General features: G+C 54.4%; 5 protein-coding genes across 10 annotated transcripts in view; 2 read left to right on the top strand and 3 right to left on the bottom strand.

The window, feature by feature from the left end:
• IGFLR1 (IGF like family receptor 1) overlaps positions 1 to 667 on the bottom strand; it is a 4,383-nt gene extending 3,716 nt beyond the window's left edge. For both annotated transcript variants that reach the window (XM_025368210.1, XM_025368214.1), the window contains exon 1: positions 618 to 667. The gene's annotated coding sequence lies outside the window, so the exon portion shown is untranslated. The remainder of the gene's footprint in view (positions 1 to 617) is intronic.
• An 87-nt stretch (positions 668 to 754) lies between these two features.
• U2AF1L4 (U2 small nuclear RNA auxiliary factor 1 like 4) lies at positions 755 to 3,570 on the bottom strand. 2 transcript variants are annotated; one of them, XM_025368992.1, is made up of 6 exons: positions 3,527 to 3,570; positions 3,304 to 3,391; positions 2,535 to 2,633; positions 2,283 to 2,357; positions 2,030 to 2,124; positions 755 to 1,035 (listed from the first exon to the last, which is right to left on the bottom strand). In XM_025368992.1, exons 1-6 carry the CDS (start codon positions 3,568 to 3,570, stop codon positions 825 to 827), a joined length of 612 nt encoding a protein of 203 aa, XP_025224777.1. In that variant the 3' UTR covers positions 755 to 824. The 2 variants fall into 2 exon arrangements, with proteins under 2 accessions (XP_025224777.1, XP_025224778.1); XM_025368993.1 differs by having other exon boundaries at positions 761 to 1,034; positions 2,029 to 2,123; positions 2,224 to 2,357.
• PSENEN (presenilin enhancer, gamma-secretase subunit) lies at positions 2,842 to 5,677 on the top strand. Of its 3 annotated transcripts, XM_025368995.1 has the most exons (5): positions 2,842 to 3,414; positions 3,788 to 3,867; positions 4,002 to 4,158; positions 4,585 to 4,689; positions 4,875 to 5,673. In XM_025368995.1, the coding sequence occupies exons 3-5, from the start codon at positions 4,098 to 4,100 to the stop codon at positions 5,012 to 5,014; spliced, it is 306 nt and encodes a 101-aa protein (XP_025224780.1). In that variant the 5' UTR covers positions 2,842 to 3,414; positions 3,788 to 3,867; positions 4,002 to 4,097; the 3' UTR covers positions 5,015 to 5,673. The 3 variants fall into 3 exon arrangements, with proteins under 3 accessions (XP_025224780.1, XP_025224779.1, XP_025224781.1); XM_025368994.1 differs by having other exon boundaries at positions 2,842 to 3,867; XM_025368996.1 differs by lacking the exon at positions 2,842 to 3,414 and having other exon boundaries at positions 3,744 to 3,867; positions 4,040 to 4,158; positions 4,875 to 5,677.
• An 847-nt stretch (positions 5,678 to 6,524) lies between these two features.
• LIN37 (lin-37 DREAM MuvB core complex component) lies at positions 6,525 to 13,414 on the top strand. The gene is made up of 9 exons (XM_025367577.1): positions 6,525 to 6,917; positions 11,077 to 11,152; positions 11,335 to 11,385; positions 11,706 to 11,735; positions 11,816 to 11,901; positions 11,989 to 12,155; positions 12,912 to 13,052; positions 13,141 to 13,214; positions 13,288 to 13,414. Exons 1-9 carry the CDS (start codon positions 6,575 to 6,577, stop codon positions 13,367 to 13,369), a joined length of 1,050 nt encoding a protein of 349 aa, XP_025223362.1. The 5' UTR covers positions 6,525 to 6,574; the 3' UTR covers positions 13,370 to 13,414.
• A 46-nt stretch (positions 13,415 to 13,460) lies between these two features.
• HSPB6 (heat shock protein family B (small) member 6) lies at positions 13,461 to 15,963 on the bottom strand. Of its 2 annotated transcripts, XM_025368487.1 has the most exons (3): positions 15,718 to 15,959; positions 14,674 to 14,796; positions 13,461 to 14,586 (listed from the first exon to the last, which is right to left on the bottom strand). In XM_025368487.1, exons 1-3 carry the CDS (start codon positions 15,913 to 15,915, stop codon positions 14,425 to 14,427), a joined length of 483 nt encoding a protein of 160 aa, XP_025224272.1. In that variant the 5' UTR covers positions 15,916 to 15,959; the 3' UTR covers positions 13,461 to 14,424. The 2 variants fall into 2 exon arrangements, with proteins under 2 accessions (XP_025224272.1, XP_025224271.1); XM_025368486.1 differs by having other exon boundaries at positions 13,461 to 14,796; positions 15,718 to 15,963.
• Between the last annotated feature and the right edge of the window lie 101 nt (positions 15,964 to 16,064).

Genomic DNA, 16,064 nt, shown 5'->3' with positions numbered 1-16,064 from the left:
TTTTTTTTTTTTTTTTTGAGACGGAGTCTTGCTGTGTCGCCCAGGCTGGAATGCAGTGGCCGGATCTCAGCTCACTGCAAGCTCCCCCTCCCGGGTTCACGCCATTCTCCTGCCTCAGCCTCCTGAGTAGCTGGAACTACAGGCGCCCGCCACCTCGCCTGGCTAGTTTTATGTATTTTTTAGTAGAGACGGGGTTTCACTATGTTAGCCAGGATGGTCTCGATCTCCTGACCTTGTGATCCGCCCATCTCAGCCTCCCAAAGTGCTGGGATTACAGGCTTGAGCCACCGCGCCCGGCCAAGAGTGAAACTCTTTAAACAAAACAAAACAAACAAGCTAAAGTGCTGGAAATAGCACCTCACATATAGTAAACTCAATGTTTAAGTGTAAGGCATTACTCCCATCTCAATTTGGCAGGGACGGAGGAGACAGCCCTGTACTGACTGAGACCACCTCCCAGCACCTCACCTCACCTCACCTCACCTCACCTTCCAATCCTCATCTCCTTGGGGCTAGGACTCCTCCCACCTGCCACAACCAGGTCTCTCCCCCTTGAATAAGCCTCAGATGGAGGTGGTAAGGTTTTCAGCACAAAGGTGTCCCCACCCTACCAGTACCGTTAGGGTCCTGGGTCCCAAGCTGCCCGTGCCAAGTTCCTCAGCTGAAGTTGTGGCCGGGACCCAGTCTTGTTTCCCCTTTTCGTCACATGTGTGGGTGGAGGGAAATGCCAAACCACAGCAAAAGCAAGTTGATACCGAAGCAAAACACGGAGCTTTATTAAGACAAGGGCGGTAGAAGAAAGTCTCCATGCTGAACAGATTACATTATGGAGCCCGGGAGCCTGGGAAAGATGGGCCAGGAGAGTGAAGGGGGCTTTGAGGAGAGGTCCTGCCAGAAATATTTGTCCCTGTCCGGGGTGAAGGGTAAGAGGGTAAGGGGGCCAGGGTCTCAGAAGCGGCCATGCCGGTGATCAGGGGAACGCCAACGGTTCCCCTCTTGGGGACAGTGGCTAGTATGGAACCTTGGGGGTGACCCAGGAATAGGAGTGTTGAGAGTTAGGTTAGAATGCTGAGGAGTGGTGCAGAGATCCTGCAGGCCTGCCTCTCTGCTCTGGGATGAGGCAGGAGGGTGCTGAAATAACTAGAGTTCTAAGACATGGCCTCAGTGGCCAGCATCGGGGTACTCAGTGGCCAGTATCAGGCCAGGCTAGTCGTGGATTAGGGGTTCAGGCTGGTTTGGGGATTGGGACTTAGGTACTGGTCTCCAGATGGGACTCAGAGCTACTCTTAGGGTGTAAGAGTCTTGGGAATGACCAGGCGCGGTGGCTCATGCCTGTAATCCCCACACTTTGGGAGGCCAAGATGGGTGGATTACCTGAGGTCAGGAGTTCGAGACCAGCCTGGCCAACATGGTGAAACCCCGTCTCTACTAAAAATACAAAAATTAGCCAGGCGTGGTGGTGGGCACCTGTAATCCCAGCTACTTGGAAGGCTGAGAAAGGGGAATTGCTTGAACCTGGGAGGCAGAGGTTGCAGTGAGCCGAGACCGTGCCTTTGCACTCCAGCCTAGGGAAGAAGAACAAAACTCCGTCTCAAAAAAAAAAAAAAAAAAAAAAGAGTCAGCCAGGAGTGGTGGCTCACACCTGTAATCCCAGCACTTTGGGAGAGTGAGGCAGGTGGATCACGAGGTTAGGAGTTCAGACCAGCCTGGCCAAGATGGTGAAACCCCGTCTCTACTAAAAATACAAAAATTAGATAGGCATGGTGGCAGGCACCTGTAATCCCAGCTACTTGGGAGGCTGAGGCAGAGAATTGCTTGAACCTGGGAGGCAGAGGTTGCAGTGAGCCAAGATCGTGCCACTGCACTCCAGGCCGGGCGACAGAGCGAGTCTCCATCTCAAAAAAAAAAAAAAAAAAAAAAAAAAAAAGAGTCTCAGGAACCTTGTTACTAGGGCTTAGGGTCAGGCTCATCTGAGGATATAGGGGCCTTAGGACATGAGGAGACATAGCAGGCTGGTCCTGAGGTACCTGCGCCTGGGTCCCCGCCCATAGAGCTGCCTCCGGAGGTTCTGGGAAATGGGCCGCAGATGCATGAAGTTGCAGAAGCCACCTCGGGTACATTCCCTGCATAGAGAGATGGAGGAGGCCATTGTCACTGACAGTCCCTACCACACATTCAAAGTCTGGGATTCCAAGTGCCCATCCCACCCTTGAACTACCATACCCCATCTCATACTGGCGACAGCATGACTCCCAAAAGTCAGTGACAGGAGACAGTTCAGCGTGCACAGCCTGCCCATTGAACCAGCGGTTATTGAGTTCAGCCACGGCCCGCTCTGCATCCTCTTCCCGCCGGGACTGCAGGAAATGTCAGTCGGGGTCAGCAGGAGAACTCAGAGATCTTCAGGGTACTCATTAGCAGCTCTGGGGCTGGACTGGATTTAGTGATGAACTTCAAGCTGAGAGCCTTCAGTGGCCACCATCAGGCATTGAAATGCCTCCACCTCTGGGCCCTAAGTGGGGGACAGCAAGCACCTTGACATAGACGTTGCCCACGAGGTGGTCCCCAAGGTTGTCGCACACATTCATCTCTTCAATCTCCCCATACTTCTCCTGCAATTCTGTGAACATCTCCTGTGGAAGACGGAGAGGAACTCAGCTGAGCTCCCACAAGAAACCCAACCTACCCCTGCCAACCCTCACCTCGAAGAAGCTATCATAGTGCTCCTGCACCTCCACGTCGCTCACATGACCTGGGGGAGGGGGGTAGGGTGGAATCAGGGCGTAGCCTACTGGGGACTATTCACCTTGCCCCCAGGCCTGGTCCCTTACTCACAGTGTGATCCGTCTGCAGTTTGGGCTGTATTCTGTGGATTCCGGTACAGGTTGAGCAGCACTATGGTCTGCACAGAATTTAAAAGGGGCGGGGTCTGAGCTCAGAGGGCAGGGCTCCATGCAAAGAGAGTGAGGCATGAAGGTTGGGGGTGGAACCTTGCACCCCAGCCTAAGCATGGTGAGTGCATCGGCGATCCTTTTCCTCTAAGAAACCAGAAACGGGATGGAGGGGACTGACAAGGACGAACAGCCGCGGTGTGTAGGATGTACGCAGGGGGGCGCGACCAAGTTCCCAGGAGACGGGCAGGAAGACTGGTGGGAGGAGCCTGCAGAAAGGTCCAATCAGAAAAAAAGCCGGGCGGTAGGGTGGGCCTCAGGAACTCGGAATAGGCGGGACATGGTGACTACGGCCCCAGAAGAGGAAGGGCCAAGGAGGCGTTAACTCCAGAAGCTCCGTGCCGGGTCTCACCTGGCTGAATGTCGGCTTGTTGTGAAGCCGGGAGCACCGGTCTCCGTGCCGGCAGGCCCCGATCTTAAAGTAAAAAGAGCAGTTAACCCTGGAAGAGGTGCAAAGACAGAGGTGAACCGAGGGCTGGGGAGGCGGGACACCCCAGAAACACCGCCCCACCACCCAGGACCCCAGTACCCCGGCCTCGACCCCCCGAGAGTCCACTCCCAGCGCCCGTTCTCACTTGTCCTTCTCAGTTCCGCATATCGAAGCTAAATAGTCACCCATTTTTACCCAAGCCCTCCAGTTCTGGCTGCTCTTACATCACTTCCGTTGCTTAGGAGCGCTGGGAAGTGTAGTTCGTTGCCCCCTCCAGGCGCTTACCAAGCTCTCGGAAACGCCCCAGGGCGCTTGCGCGTGGGAGACGCGCGACTCCCCGGCAGGAATTCTCTCAACGGCGCATGCGTTCAGTGTTGCCTCGCCCAAAGAAGACTACAATCTCCAGGGAAACCTGGGGCATCTTGCGCATACGTCCGTAACTGAAAGTGGCTAAGGCATCCCAGCCGGAGGAAGTGAGCTCTCCCAGTAAGTTGGGGGTCGTTTCGCCCACCCTAGTAAATATAAAGAGCTCTTTAATCCAGCCAGCTTGCTAGTGGGGGCGGGGATGCTCTGCTTTTAGCAAACCCACCTTTACATTTATCTCTGATTTGTTGTAATAGGGGCGTGGTTGTTCGTGATCCTTGCATCTGTTACTTAGGGTCAAGGCTTGGGTCTTGCCCCGCAGACCCTTGGGACGACCCGGCCCCAGCGCAGCTATGAACCTGGAGCGAGTGTCCAATGAGGAGAAGTTGAACCTGTGCCGGAAGTACTACCTGGGTAAGGGCAGATCACTAGGGTCCCAGGAAAAGAGAGGGGACTGGACTAGAGCACCCGAGGGAAGAGGGCCTCGGGGCCTGGATTCGTGAGTCTAAGAGATGAAGCACCTGTGAACGCCAACTCCTGGATTTGAGCGGGGAGGGCCTGGGTCCTGAGGAATGAGGAAGCTGGGGCCTCAGTTTCTGGATCCCAAGAGAGGAGGGGGATTGAGGGCCTGGACTCTTGGGTCCAGCGAAAGAGATGGTTGAGGAATCAGATTGCTGGATCCCAAAGAGGAGGCAGATTCCTGAGTCCCTGACAGCAGAAATCTCCATTTGAACTTGAGTGTGGGAGAGTTTCTTCCAAATAGATCTGGGTGGGAGTTGGAGATCTTCATTGCCTTATGAGGTTTTAGGGTTTGTGTGGTTTTTTTTTCTTTCTCCCTAGGTGGGTTTGCTTTCCTGCCTTTTCTCTGGTTGGTCAACATCTTCTGGTTCTTCCGAGAGGCCTTCCTTGTCCCAGCCTACACAGAACAGAGCCAAATCAAAGGCTGTGAGTCCAGAGTACAGAGGAGGGAGGCCAGTGGCTGGGGAGAGGGGGAAGCGGGGGAGTCTTGGTGGGAAGGGACAATGGAGGATCCAGAATTTTGGGGCTCTGGGTGAGAAGGGAAGGCTGGTCTAGGGAAGTCTGGAGAGCAGCAGGAGGCCAACCCTTCCCACTTCTGTTTCCCATGACAGATGTCTGGCGCTCAGCTGTGGGCTTCCTCTTCTGGGTGATAGTGCTCACCTCCTGGATCACCATCTTCCAGATCTACCGGCCCCGCTGGGGTGCCCTTGGGGACTACCTCTCCTTCACCATACCTCTGGGCACCCCCTGACAACTTCTGCACAGACTGGAACCCTGCTCATTCTCCCAGGACAGGCTCCTTAGAGTAGAGGAGCCTGTCCTGGGAGCCCCTTCTCAAACTCCTAAGACTTGTTTTCATCTCCCCCGTTCTCTGCTGACATCACCCAATAAAGGACCCTAACTTTCGATACTGACTTCCTGGGATCTTTTAGAGGTTGAGGCATAAATGATTATTAATATTTAAAAACATTTGTTGAGTGCTTTGTGCCAGGCTTAGTATTTAGACATGATGTACATTTTTTACAGTAAATACTACTCATAATCTTCTGAACTAGGAACTTTCCTGCTCAGGAAACTATTAGATGAGGAACTAAGAAAGGAATAGTGCTTCCGTTTCTTTTTCTTTTCTTTTTTTTTTTTTTTTTTGAGACAGTCTTGCTCTGTTGCCCAGGCTGGAATGCAGTGGTACAATTGGTCTAGTGCTTCCATTTCTAGGGGCTGTTACCCTGTACTGGTAGTCGTGAATTCAAAAACATAACTTTCCTACTGTGGGCTTCAATATTCTCATCAGAAGTGTAGATCACAATGCTACCTCCTAGGATTTATTTGGACCAAGATGTGTGATAAATCCAAGTTTCCCGTTTTCTGAAGGAAGTGTTGTCTGCAAAAATAAAAATAGTCAAGAGCTTTCTCAGAGAATCCTTCCTTGACCATCCATCTTATTTAAAATTCAATCACCACCTTGATATTCCTATGTCCGTTTAAGGCTACACTTTTTTTGTGGGTTTTTATTTTTTGGTGGGGGGCTGGGGATTTGTTGTTGTCTGTTTTTCGAGATGGAGTCTTGCTCTGTCACTCAGGCTGGAGTGCAGAAGTGCGATCTCAGCTCACTGCAACCTACGCCTCCCGGGTTCAAGCGATTCTCCTGCCTCAGCCTCTGGAGTAGCTGGAATTACAGGGGCATGCCATCAGTCCCGGCTAATTTTTGTATTTTTGGTAGAGACGGGGTTTCACCATGTTGGCCAGGCTGGTCTCGAACTCCTGGTCGCAGGTGATCTGCCCGCCTCGGCCTCCCAAAGGGCTGATACTTACAGGTGTGGGCCACCGTGCCCCGCCCAGACTATATTCTTTCTCTTATTACATTTCACTTAGAATGTTTTACTTGTTTACTGTTTATCTTCCATCCTTTAAAAGATAAGCCCTATTAGGGCAGGGATTTTTGTCTGTTCTGTTCCTCAAGGTGTCCCCAATGCCTAGAAGAGTGCCCGGCATACTAATAAATATTTGCAAAATGAAGTTGTACCTGCAAAGAGATTAACTGGTACCTGTCACCTAGAGAATGCTCAGTGAGAGGGAACCCAACGTTATTTTACATTAGTCTTCCTCTTAGGGATGAAGGGACTCCAACGGTTGGTTAAATATGGTAAAGAGCTAAATTGGTGTTGCTCAACCCTTCTAACACTACAAGTCCCGGGAAGCCTCGCGATGCCCTAATCCTTTGTTTCCCACCGTGCCCCGCGCGGCGCAGGCGCTGTTACTCCGGGTGGGTCTGGGAACCTGGAACTACACCTCCCAGGAAGCTTGGTGGTCGATGGTTTGTTTCCGGAAGCAAAGCCCCAGGAGGGTGGGACCTAAAGCTGGGAGACTACGGAGGCAGCTCTCAATTGGTCAGGATGTAAGATTGACGACTGCATTAACTAATAGGAGCAAGCTGCTGCCGAAGGGGCCCGCCCACAAAAGGGTGGTGGCCATGGTCCAGGCTGAACACAACCAAAGGCGGAGGAGCTGTGGCCCACGAAGCTCATCTTTGAACTGTCCCCGCCCGCCTCCCGCCTTGATTTGTGACCCTAGGCCCTTTGGGGCGCCTCTGACCCAGCTAGCCAGATCCTGGACCCAAACCATGTTCCCCGTGAAGGTGAAAGTGGAGAAATCAGGTGAGGACCCTGACGTCGGGGGCCTGTCGCGACATCGGGTTGACAGGGTGTGGAGTCCCGGTAGAAGGGAGTATCGCCGAAAGGGGACTGCACGACTTTTCCCTGCAGCCCACCTGACAATCGCTGTATCAGGCAGCGAGCGTTGGCTGCCACCTTCACACCCTCCCGGTCTGCGCTTGAAGTCGCTTTGAGGTTGAATGGTGGTGGCTCAGGCAGTGCGGTGCGTGGTAAGATATGGGGAATCCTGAGCCGGTAACTCTGAGAAGGGCCCTTTTCTCTTTTTTTTTTTTAATCTAAATTTTTTAAATATTTAAGTAGAGACGGAGTATCGCTATATTGCCCAGGCTGGTCTCGAACTCCTGACCTCAAGTGATCCTCCCGCCTTAGCTTCCTAAAGTGCTGAGATTACAGGAGTGCGCCCCCGCGCCCGGCCGAGAAGTTCTCTTTTCTTGGCTTCCGCTCAGTTTCCCCATTTCCAGCAGTGATCAGTCACACATACTTGCTGTGAGCCTGAAGTACAGGCACTCTTAATCCTCACAGTCACTATATTCCAGTAATCCTAGGAAATACGAATTGTGGTCATTGGGGAAACTGAAACTTAGATCATTTTGGGTTGGGGCAGAGCTGACCGGATCGCAGGCCTGGCATGGTAAGGGCAGTGGGAGGGGTGCAGAATTTAGACAGAAAGATAATAGTAGAATGATGTAGGATGTCCCATGGCAAAAGTGTTATCAAAACAAAGTGGGAGGCCAGGTGTGGTGGCTCACGCCTGTAATCCCAACACTTTGGGAGGCCGAGGCTGGCAGATCACTTAGGAGTTTGAGACCAGCCTGGGCAACATGGCAAAACCCTGTCTCTATAAAAAATACAAAAAATAAATAAATAAATAAATAAAAGAAAGAAAGAAAGAAAGAAAGAAAGGGAAGAAAGGGAAGAAAGGAAGGAAGAAAGGAAGAAAGGAAGAAAGGAAGAAAGAAAGAAAGAAGAAAAGAAAAGAAAAAAAAAGAAAAAAGAAGGAAAGAAAAGAAAGAAAGAAAGAAAGAAAAGAAAGAAAGAAAGAAAAGAAAAGAAAAGAAAAGAAAAGAAAAGAAAAGAAAAGAAAGAAAAGAAAAGAAAAGAAAAGAAAAGAAAAGAAAAGAAAAGAAAAGAAAAGAAAAGAAAAGAAAGAAAATTAGCCAGGTGTGGTGGCACGAGCCTCTAGTCCCAGCTACTCAGGAGGCTGAGGCAGGAAGATCGCTGGAGCCGGGGAGGTGGAGGTTGCAGTGAGCTGAGATCACACCACTGCACTCCAGCCTGGGTGATAGATTGAGACCCTGAAAAAACAAACAAACAAACAAAGAAAAAAACAAAAAACAAAGGAAGAAAGAGAGAGAGAGAGAGAGAGAAAGAAAAGGGAGGGAGGGAAGGAAGGAAGGATAAAGGAAGGAAAAAGGAAAGGAAAGGAGAAAGAAAGAAAAGGAAGGAAGGAAAGAAAGAAAAAGAAAGAAAGAAGAAAAGAAAAGAAAAAAAGGAAGAAAAGTGAAGTGGGTCTGACCACAAATGATGGTGAGGGAAGGTATACATCTCTTAGTACCAGGCTGAGGAGTGCAGACTCCACCCCTGGGTGCTGTAGAGTCATGGAAGGTTCCAATGGAAGGTTCCAAGCAGGGGAAGATCAGGGTCAGGTTTGTTATTTTTCTGGAAGATTCCCCTGGCTGCCTTGTGGAGGGTGGATCAGAAGGGGACACTGAGGTGGGAGCCCAGGGGGAGCAAAGGTCTGGACCAGCATGGGTAGAGTGGAGAGGAGGTAGGTGGGAGAGACACTAGGGAGGCCTAGTGGACAGGTCATGGGATTGCTGGGCTGGGGTAGGGGAGAGAGAGGGGTATTCATGGTGAGGTACAGGGAGGAACTTGGGGACAGTGAGGCGACCCTTGAGAGGGAGGCTTCAGGCCCAAGTCGGGGGTTCAGGAGAGAAGCTGGGCCTGGGGAGAGATCCGTACCCTCTGCATCCGCCCAAGGCTTTGCTGCAATCTCAGCTACTCCCTTCCCCGCCCTCACTCTGTCTTTCCTCTGAGCTATGTTTGAATCCCTGTGTCTCCTGAGCTTCTCAGGAAGTCCCTGGACTGGTCAGGCAAGTTCCCAGGTGTCCCCTCCTGGCTCTGAGCACTAGAGCCAGAGCTCCCACCAGTCAGAAAGGCAGAGCAAACACCTCTCAAAGGTAGGACAGCATAACATCATCACTCCCTCAAGTTCTGTGATGATGGGAGGCAGCCACAGGCTCACTGGGCAGGAGGGTGGGCCTAGATCTCATTTCCTGAGGGGAAAAAAAAAGCCCAAACAGGATGTTTTAGGTGAAATCTCCCAATTTTGGCCGGGCGCGGTGGCTCATGCCTGTAATCCCAGCACTTTGGGAGGCTGAGGTGGGTGGATCATGAGGTCAGGAGTTTGAGACCAACCTGGTTAATATGGTGAAACCCTGTCTGTACTAAAAATACAAATATTAGTTGGGCATGGTGGCACACGCCTGTAGTCCCAGCTGCTTGAGAGGCTGAGGCAGGAGAATCACTTGTACTCGGGAGGCAGAGGTGAGCCGAGATCACGCCACTGCACTCCAACCTGGGCAACAGAGCAAGACTCTGTCTCAAAAGAAAAGAAAAGAAATCTCCCAATTTTTAAATGTCAGCTCATTCAGATTGAATTCAGATTTAAAATTATACCACTGCCGGGCGCGGTGGCTCAAGCCTGTAATCCCAGCACTTTGGGAGGCCGAGACGGGCGAATCACAAGATCAGGAGATCGAGACCATCCTGGCTAACCCGGTGAAACCCCGTCTCTACTAAAAAGTACAAAAAACCAGCCGGGCGAGGTGGCGGGCGCCTGTAGTTCCAGCTACTCGGGAGGCTGAGGCAGGAGAATGGCGTGAACCCGGGAGGCGGAGCTTGTAGTGAGCTGAGATCTGGCCACTGCACTCCAGCCTGGGCGACAGAGCGAGACTCCGTCTCAAAAAAAAAAAAATAAAATAAAATTATACCACTGTTGGCCGGGTGTGGTGGCTCACGCCTGTAATCCCAGCACTTTGGGAGGCCGAGGCCAGCGGATCACTGAGGTCAGGAGTTCGAGACCAGCCTGGTCAACGTGGTAAGACCCCATCTCTACTAAAAATACAAAAATTAGCCAGGCATGGTGGCGGGCTCCTGTAATCCCAGCTACTTGGGAGGCTGAGGCAGGAGAATCACTTGAACCTAGGAGGTGGAGGTTGCAGTGAGCCAAGATTATGCCACTGCATTCCAGCCTGGGTGACAGAGCAAGACTCCGTCTCACAAAACATAAATACATTAATTAATTAAAATAAAGTTATACCACTGCCTCAACCAGATTCTGCACTCAGGTTGAGCCTCTGTCTCATAACTTCAGCTTTGGAACCAGACAGCCTGGGTTCAAATCATTAGCTCTGCAATTTCTTTGCTGTGTGCCTTTGAGCATGTGGCCTAACATCTCTGTGCCTCAGTTTCATTCTTTTTAAAATACGAATAAAAATAATATCTATCTGAGCCAGGCTCTATGGCACGTGCTTATAGCCCCAGCTATTTGGGAGGCTGAGACAGCAGGATCACTTGAGCCCAGGAGTTCAAAACCAGTCTGGACAACATCATGAGATCCTTTCTCAAGGAAAAAAAAATCACATCTACCCCTAAGAGTTATTGTGATAATTCAGTGAGTTATCATGTATAATACATAGGTATTTAAACCTTGCCACTGGGACAGGCACAGTGGCCCACACCGGTAATCCCAGCACTTTGGGAAGCCGAGATGGCTCACTGGAATCCAGGAGTTCAAGACCAGCCTGGTCAATATCGTGAGACTCCACCTCTATATAATTTTTTCTAATATATTTATATCATATTAAAACACATTTTTTTTAAAACCCAAAAGGCTCATAAGGTAAGGTGATTGGCTTTGCCTCCTGTCACAGTGCGATTGGGCGGGACAGCTCTGGAACTCAGAGCTCTTGGCATCATCACTCCAGCCATCTCTGCCTGCTGCACCCTTTCAGGCTGCCTGGGCCTGGCTCTGAGATTGGCCAGGGCAGATGGCACGCATGCCCCTCCCTGACCCAGTCCGCTGTCCACTTAGCTGGGGCCTGGGAGCTGACTCCTGCTGGGTTCCCTCTTGCCCCAGAGCTGGAGATGGCCAAAGCCCGGAACCAACTGGATGCCGTCTTGCAGTGTCTGCTGGAGAAGAGTCACATGGACAGGTAGGCCAGCGTGGGGTCACAGGGCCAGGCACCCTGGCAGGTTGGGGCCTCTGATCTTGGGTGGATTGGGTGGGACCCCAGAGGCTGACTTGGGGAGGAAGGTGCTTAATGGAGAGGCTGCTCGGTGCCTTCCTTCTCTGGGGCCCTGGAACCCTGAGCTGAGAGATCGCTTCTGCCTCTAGGGAGCGTCTGGATGAGGAAGCTGGGAAAACGCCCTCAGACACCCATAATAAGTGAGTTTTTCTGATTGGATTTGGAGCTGAGAGTTTGTGGTTGGTAACTTCTTCCCTTATCCAAGCCCTGACCGCTCAGCCCAGCACTACCTCCATCGAAGTCCTGACCACTCCACCTGTACAAAGACCCTGCGGCAGGAGAAGCTTAGGTTCCCTCGCATTTGCCTCCTAGACCCCCACGGGTGTGGGTGGGACAAAAGGCCCAAGAGGCAAGTGGGGTTCATGTGAGCATCTCAGGTTTGATACCAGTATCCCCAGGGTGCCCTCTGCGGGGTTTTGCACAGGCATTTGTCTGAGGGTCAACTGTCTTTCCCCCACAGGGACTGCTCCATCGCAGCCACTGGCAAAAGGTAAGGTGGCAGGGTCCCAGCCAGCTGACTAGAGGCTCTCAGCTCCTACCCCAGTCCTGACACTCCCTCTCCCTACGCAGGCCATCTGCCCGCTTCCCCCACCAGCGGAGGAAGAAGAGGAGGGAGATGGATGACGGGCTGGCTGAGGGAGGGCCACAGCGATCCAGTGAGTAGACGGTGGCCCTAGAGGGTCGGCAAGGAGCTGAGGGCCTATGCGAGGATGCTCACACACCTCCCATCCCCACCCTCCCAGACACATATGTGATCAAGCTGTTCGACCGCAGCGTGGACTTGGCCCAGTTCAGCGAGAACACGCCACTGTACCCGATCTGCCGTGCCTGGATGCGAAACAGCCCCTCTGTGCGCGAGCGCGAATGCTCTCCCAGCTCACCCCTGCCCCCGCTGCCTGAGGATGAGGAGGTGGGATGGGTAGTGGACCCCAGCCCAGCAGCCTGGTGCCAGGGCAGTGGGTGGATAGGCTTAAAGGATCCTGCCCCTAAGCTAGCGGGGTAGACAGACACAGGTCCCTCACATGAATCCTGGATCAGGCCAGGCACACAGATGTGCACCCTTAGGCTGGGGTGTGGATCGAGGTCCCTAGGGAAGACATACATAGCCACCTGGCCTGGGGGACAGGGAACAGGGTTACCCTGGGCAGTTAGATGTGGATCTCCAAGATCAGGGGTTCCCAAGAGCCGAGGGGCTAGACAAGGGTCCTTAGTACAGACAGAAGTGGCCACCAGGCCTTGAGGAGCAGATGGGCTGGGCAGGAACGGATGGGGGTCTATAAGCCATCTGGCCCAGGAGGGTAGACAAAGGTCCCCAGGACAGACATATAGGACCCTTCACGCTGTCAAAAATGGACAGAGCTTCCTAGGTGGCACAGATGTGACCCCGTAGACAGGATTCCCTGAGGCAGGCAGAGGTGACTCCCTGGGCTGACAGGTGTAGATGGAGTCTCTGGGCTGGATAGGAGAAGACAGGGGTCCCTGGGGCAGGCGGACTTGACCCCCTGGCTGGTTGAGGTGTCTGCCCTTCAGACATGCCTCCTGTCTGAGTCCCTTAGTGAGCCCCTCATGCCATTTGTTGCTGGGAAAGGCAGGAGGGATGAATGTGGATTCCCAGCCCCTCTGCTTTGACTCTCTTGGGCCTGGCTTGGGGCCCTTGTGTCCCCAGGGCTCAGAGGTCAACAACAGCAAGAGTCGTGATGTGTACAAGCTGCCACCACCCACACCCCCCGGGCCACCTGGAGATGCCTGCAGATCCCGCATCCCATCCCCACTGCAGCCTGAGATGCAGGGCACCCCTGACGATGAGGTGAGTATGCCAGGCTGGCCCAGGGTTATGGGACACATGTGGTGGGGCTCAGGAATGTCTACTCAACCTGGCTTCTCTGTCCATGCAGCCCTCTGAGCCCGAGCCCTCACCCTCCACACTCATCTATCGCAACATGCAGCGCTGGAAACGCATCCGCCAGAGGTGAGCGTCCCCCAACCTGCTTGCCCCTCCTAGGGCCTTTTGCAACTGCTGAGTCTTCCCTCTGCCTCCCCAGGTGGAAGGAGGCCTCTCATCGGAACCAGCTTCGTTACTCAGAAAGCATGAAGATCCTACGAGAGATGTACGAACGACAGTGATGTTCCCAGGTCCCCCCACCCCAGTAAACATCCCCCAACTCCACACTGGTGTCTGCTCCGGTCCATCCTTCCTGGCCCAGACGCAAAGCAGTTGGCAGAGCTCTAGCACATTTATTGGGAGAGTGAGCCTGGGAAAGAGTAAGGGAGTGGTGGCAGGGAGAAAGGCTGTAGGGAATCAGAGCCGGTGCTCAGCTGGGTCTTGAAGGAGAAGAGGAGGAGGGTGAGAGGTGGGTGGCCGAGGATTATCTGGTTGAAGAAGACTTGGGGGTCAAGACAAAGGGACTTAGGGGGACAGGGTCTGGTTAGAGTTAGGGAGGGGGCCTAGGACATTCGTGCAGAGTCTGGGGAGGTTTGGGTGGGAGAGTCTGTACAGTTTGGGGTTGGGTGTTCTGGTTGGCCTGGGATAGGTGTCCAAGAATTGGGGTGGTCAGAAAAGGGTTCCAGAGTCTGGTGTGGCTGGCTGGGGTTTCACAGCAGAAAATGGGCTGGAACGGGGCAGTTGTGGACTGTCTGGTCATAGGGGAAGGATCAGGTCTTGGGAACCAGGCCTGGACAGTCTGGAGTGGGAAGTCTGTGCAGTCCAGGACATTTGGGAGGTGGGGGGATTGTGCCTGACAGGCCTGGGGTTGGGGGAGGGCTGTCTACACCATAATTTGGTGTCAAAATAGGGAAGGGATGGAAATGTAGTACCCAGATATCTTCGTAGAGGACTCAGAAGGAAGTAGAGAAGGGGTCTTAAGTGGGGCTATATGCCAAGAAAGTGGGTCGGTGGGGCTGAGGCTGTTGGCTGAGGGTTAGGGTAGTGCTGGTGGGGTCTGGAAGCCGGGGAGGTGTCGGTGTGAGGTCCGAAAGCTGGAGGAGGTGTGAGAGCGAGGGTGTCAGTGTAAGGGTCTAGGTTATCAAGGCAGTGTCCAGGGTGGAGGTCAGGGCAGAATCCAGGAGTGGGTGAGAGGACAGTTCTTGGCGCGCTCGGGACATCTGGCTGGGCGGAGTCAGATCGGCTTCAATAGAGGGAGCCTGAGGACGCTCCCGGGGTGCGGGCGCGGCCCAGCCCCCTACTTGGCTGCGGCTGGCGGTGGGGCCTGGGTCGACGCTGGTGCGGCCTGGATGGACAGGACGCCCTCGGGGGACAGCGCGGACGTCACGGCAGCCGGATCCACGCCAGGCGGCAGGCGGTAGCGGCGGTGGAACTCGCGCGCGACGAATCCGTGCTCATCCTGGAGGGGAGGGAGGCTTGAGCGGCCCCGCCCCTCTGGCCCTGCTGCGCGCGTACTCGCTCCAACCCCGCCCCCGCCGCGGCTCACCGGGCGTTCCTCGTGGCGCGCGTGCACCTCCACGTGTTCGCCCACCACCTTGACAGCAATTTCCTCCGGCGAGAAGTGCTTCACGTCCAGCAGCACCGAGAAGTGGCCGGGGTCTGTTGGCACCTGCGCGCAGCGGGCGCGGGCGGGACTGTTATCCGGCCGGGCCAGGCTCGCGGGACCCACCCAGGGAGACCCCACCCCCGTCGGTTCCGTGCCGCGGCTCACTCTGGCCTCCGGAGCTGAGCAGTCCGCTTTCCTACTGGGAGTCACCCAGTACCTCTTCACCCTGAATAACGAGGATTCGCCCTCCCCCTGTAATATCTGGGGTTGCCCTCTTCCCTGCAGTGATAAGGCTCCCTTCCCCTGCAAGGTCAGGCACCTGTGCCCTCCCCTGGTGTCAGCGAATCCGAAGTCATCGTGCCCCCCAGGGCACTGATTCCCCAGCTCCCTCCTCAGAGCCCCGGGTCCCTTCTCCCCCAGTCCCACCAAAGTCGCCGAGATGACCCTTCCCCCGTCTCCAGGATCCTCTGCTTACTCTCCCAGTCGAGTCACGGGACCTCAGCACCTACTGGTAGCCTTCCCCCACTTCATAGTGGCCAGGAACCCTTCCTCAAGTCGCAGGGCCCTCCCCTCCTCTTCTGGAGATACCGGGCCACTGCACACAGTCTCTCAACTCTTCCCTGAGACTAAGAACATTCCTTCCCCTTGGGAGTCACTGCCCGCCTCCTTTTCCCCAGATTTCCCGTGTCACCAGCCTCCTTCAGAGTAAGCAAGACTCCCCTTAGAGTGACCCAGGCCTTCTATTCTCTGGAGCTGAGACCCCCCGCCACACACACACACACCCCTAAGAGCGACGGGGACCTCCCACCCGCTGCAGTGAGCCGGCCTCTGAGATTCCCCAGGAACTCCGGAAGCCCTTCGGAGCTGCGGACTCTCCACCCCGCCCAAGGCCAAGGAACATTCTCTCACACGTTCCTACCCCAGGCTGCCCCAGACCCCTGGCATTGGAAGTGGTCGAGTTCGCCCCCTCCCCAGGCCTGGCACCTGGGCGACGGGCAGCGCCACGCTGGGTGCGCGCAGGTAGTAGGGGGCGAGGGTGGTGGGGCAGAGCGCAGCCAGCTCGGCCTCCAGCAGCCCCTCGCCGAAGCGCTGGTCAAAGAGGCGTCCGGGCGCCGAAAGTCCGGGCAACGGGGCCGAGGCACGGCGCAGCCAAGACGGCTGCACAGGCACCGGGATCTCCATCCTGCTCCTCCGCGTTGCAGTGCCCCTGCGTGCGCAGCCGCCGATTTATAGTTCGCCCTGTGCCGGCCCCTCGGAGGGCTGCCCAGGGACACTGGGACCGTGGCCAGACCCGGCCATTAGGAGAGCCTTATTTAGAAACCCAAACAATG

The sequence above is a fragment of the Theropithecus gelada genome, chromosome 19 (genome assembly GCF_003255815.1).
Source record: "Theropithecus gelada isolate Dixy chromosome 19, Tgel_1.0, whole genome shotgun sequence".
NCBI lineage: Eukaryota > Metazoa > Chordata > Mammalia > Primates > Cercopithecidae > Theropithecus > Theropithecus gelada.
This window is presented reverse-complemented; position numbering and strand designations above follow the sequence as displayed.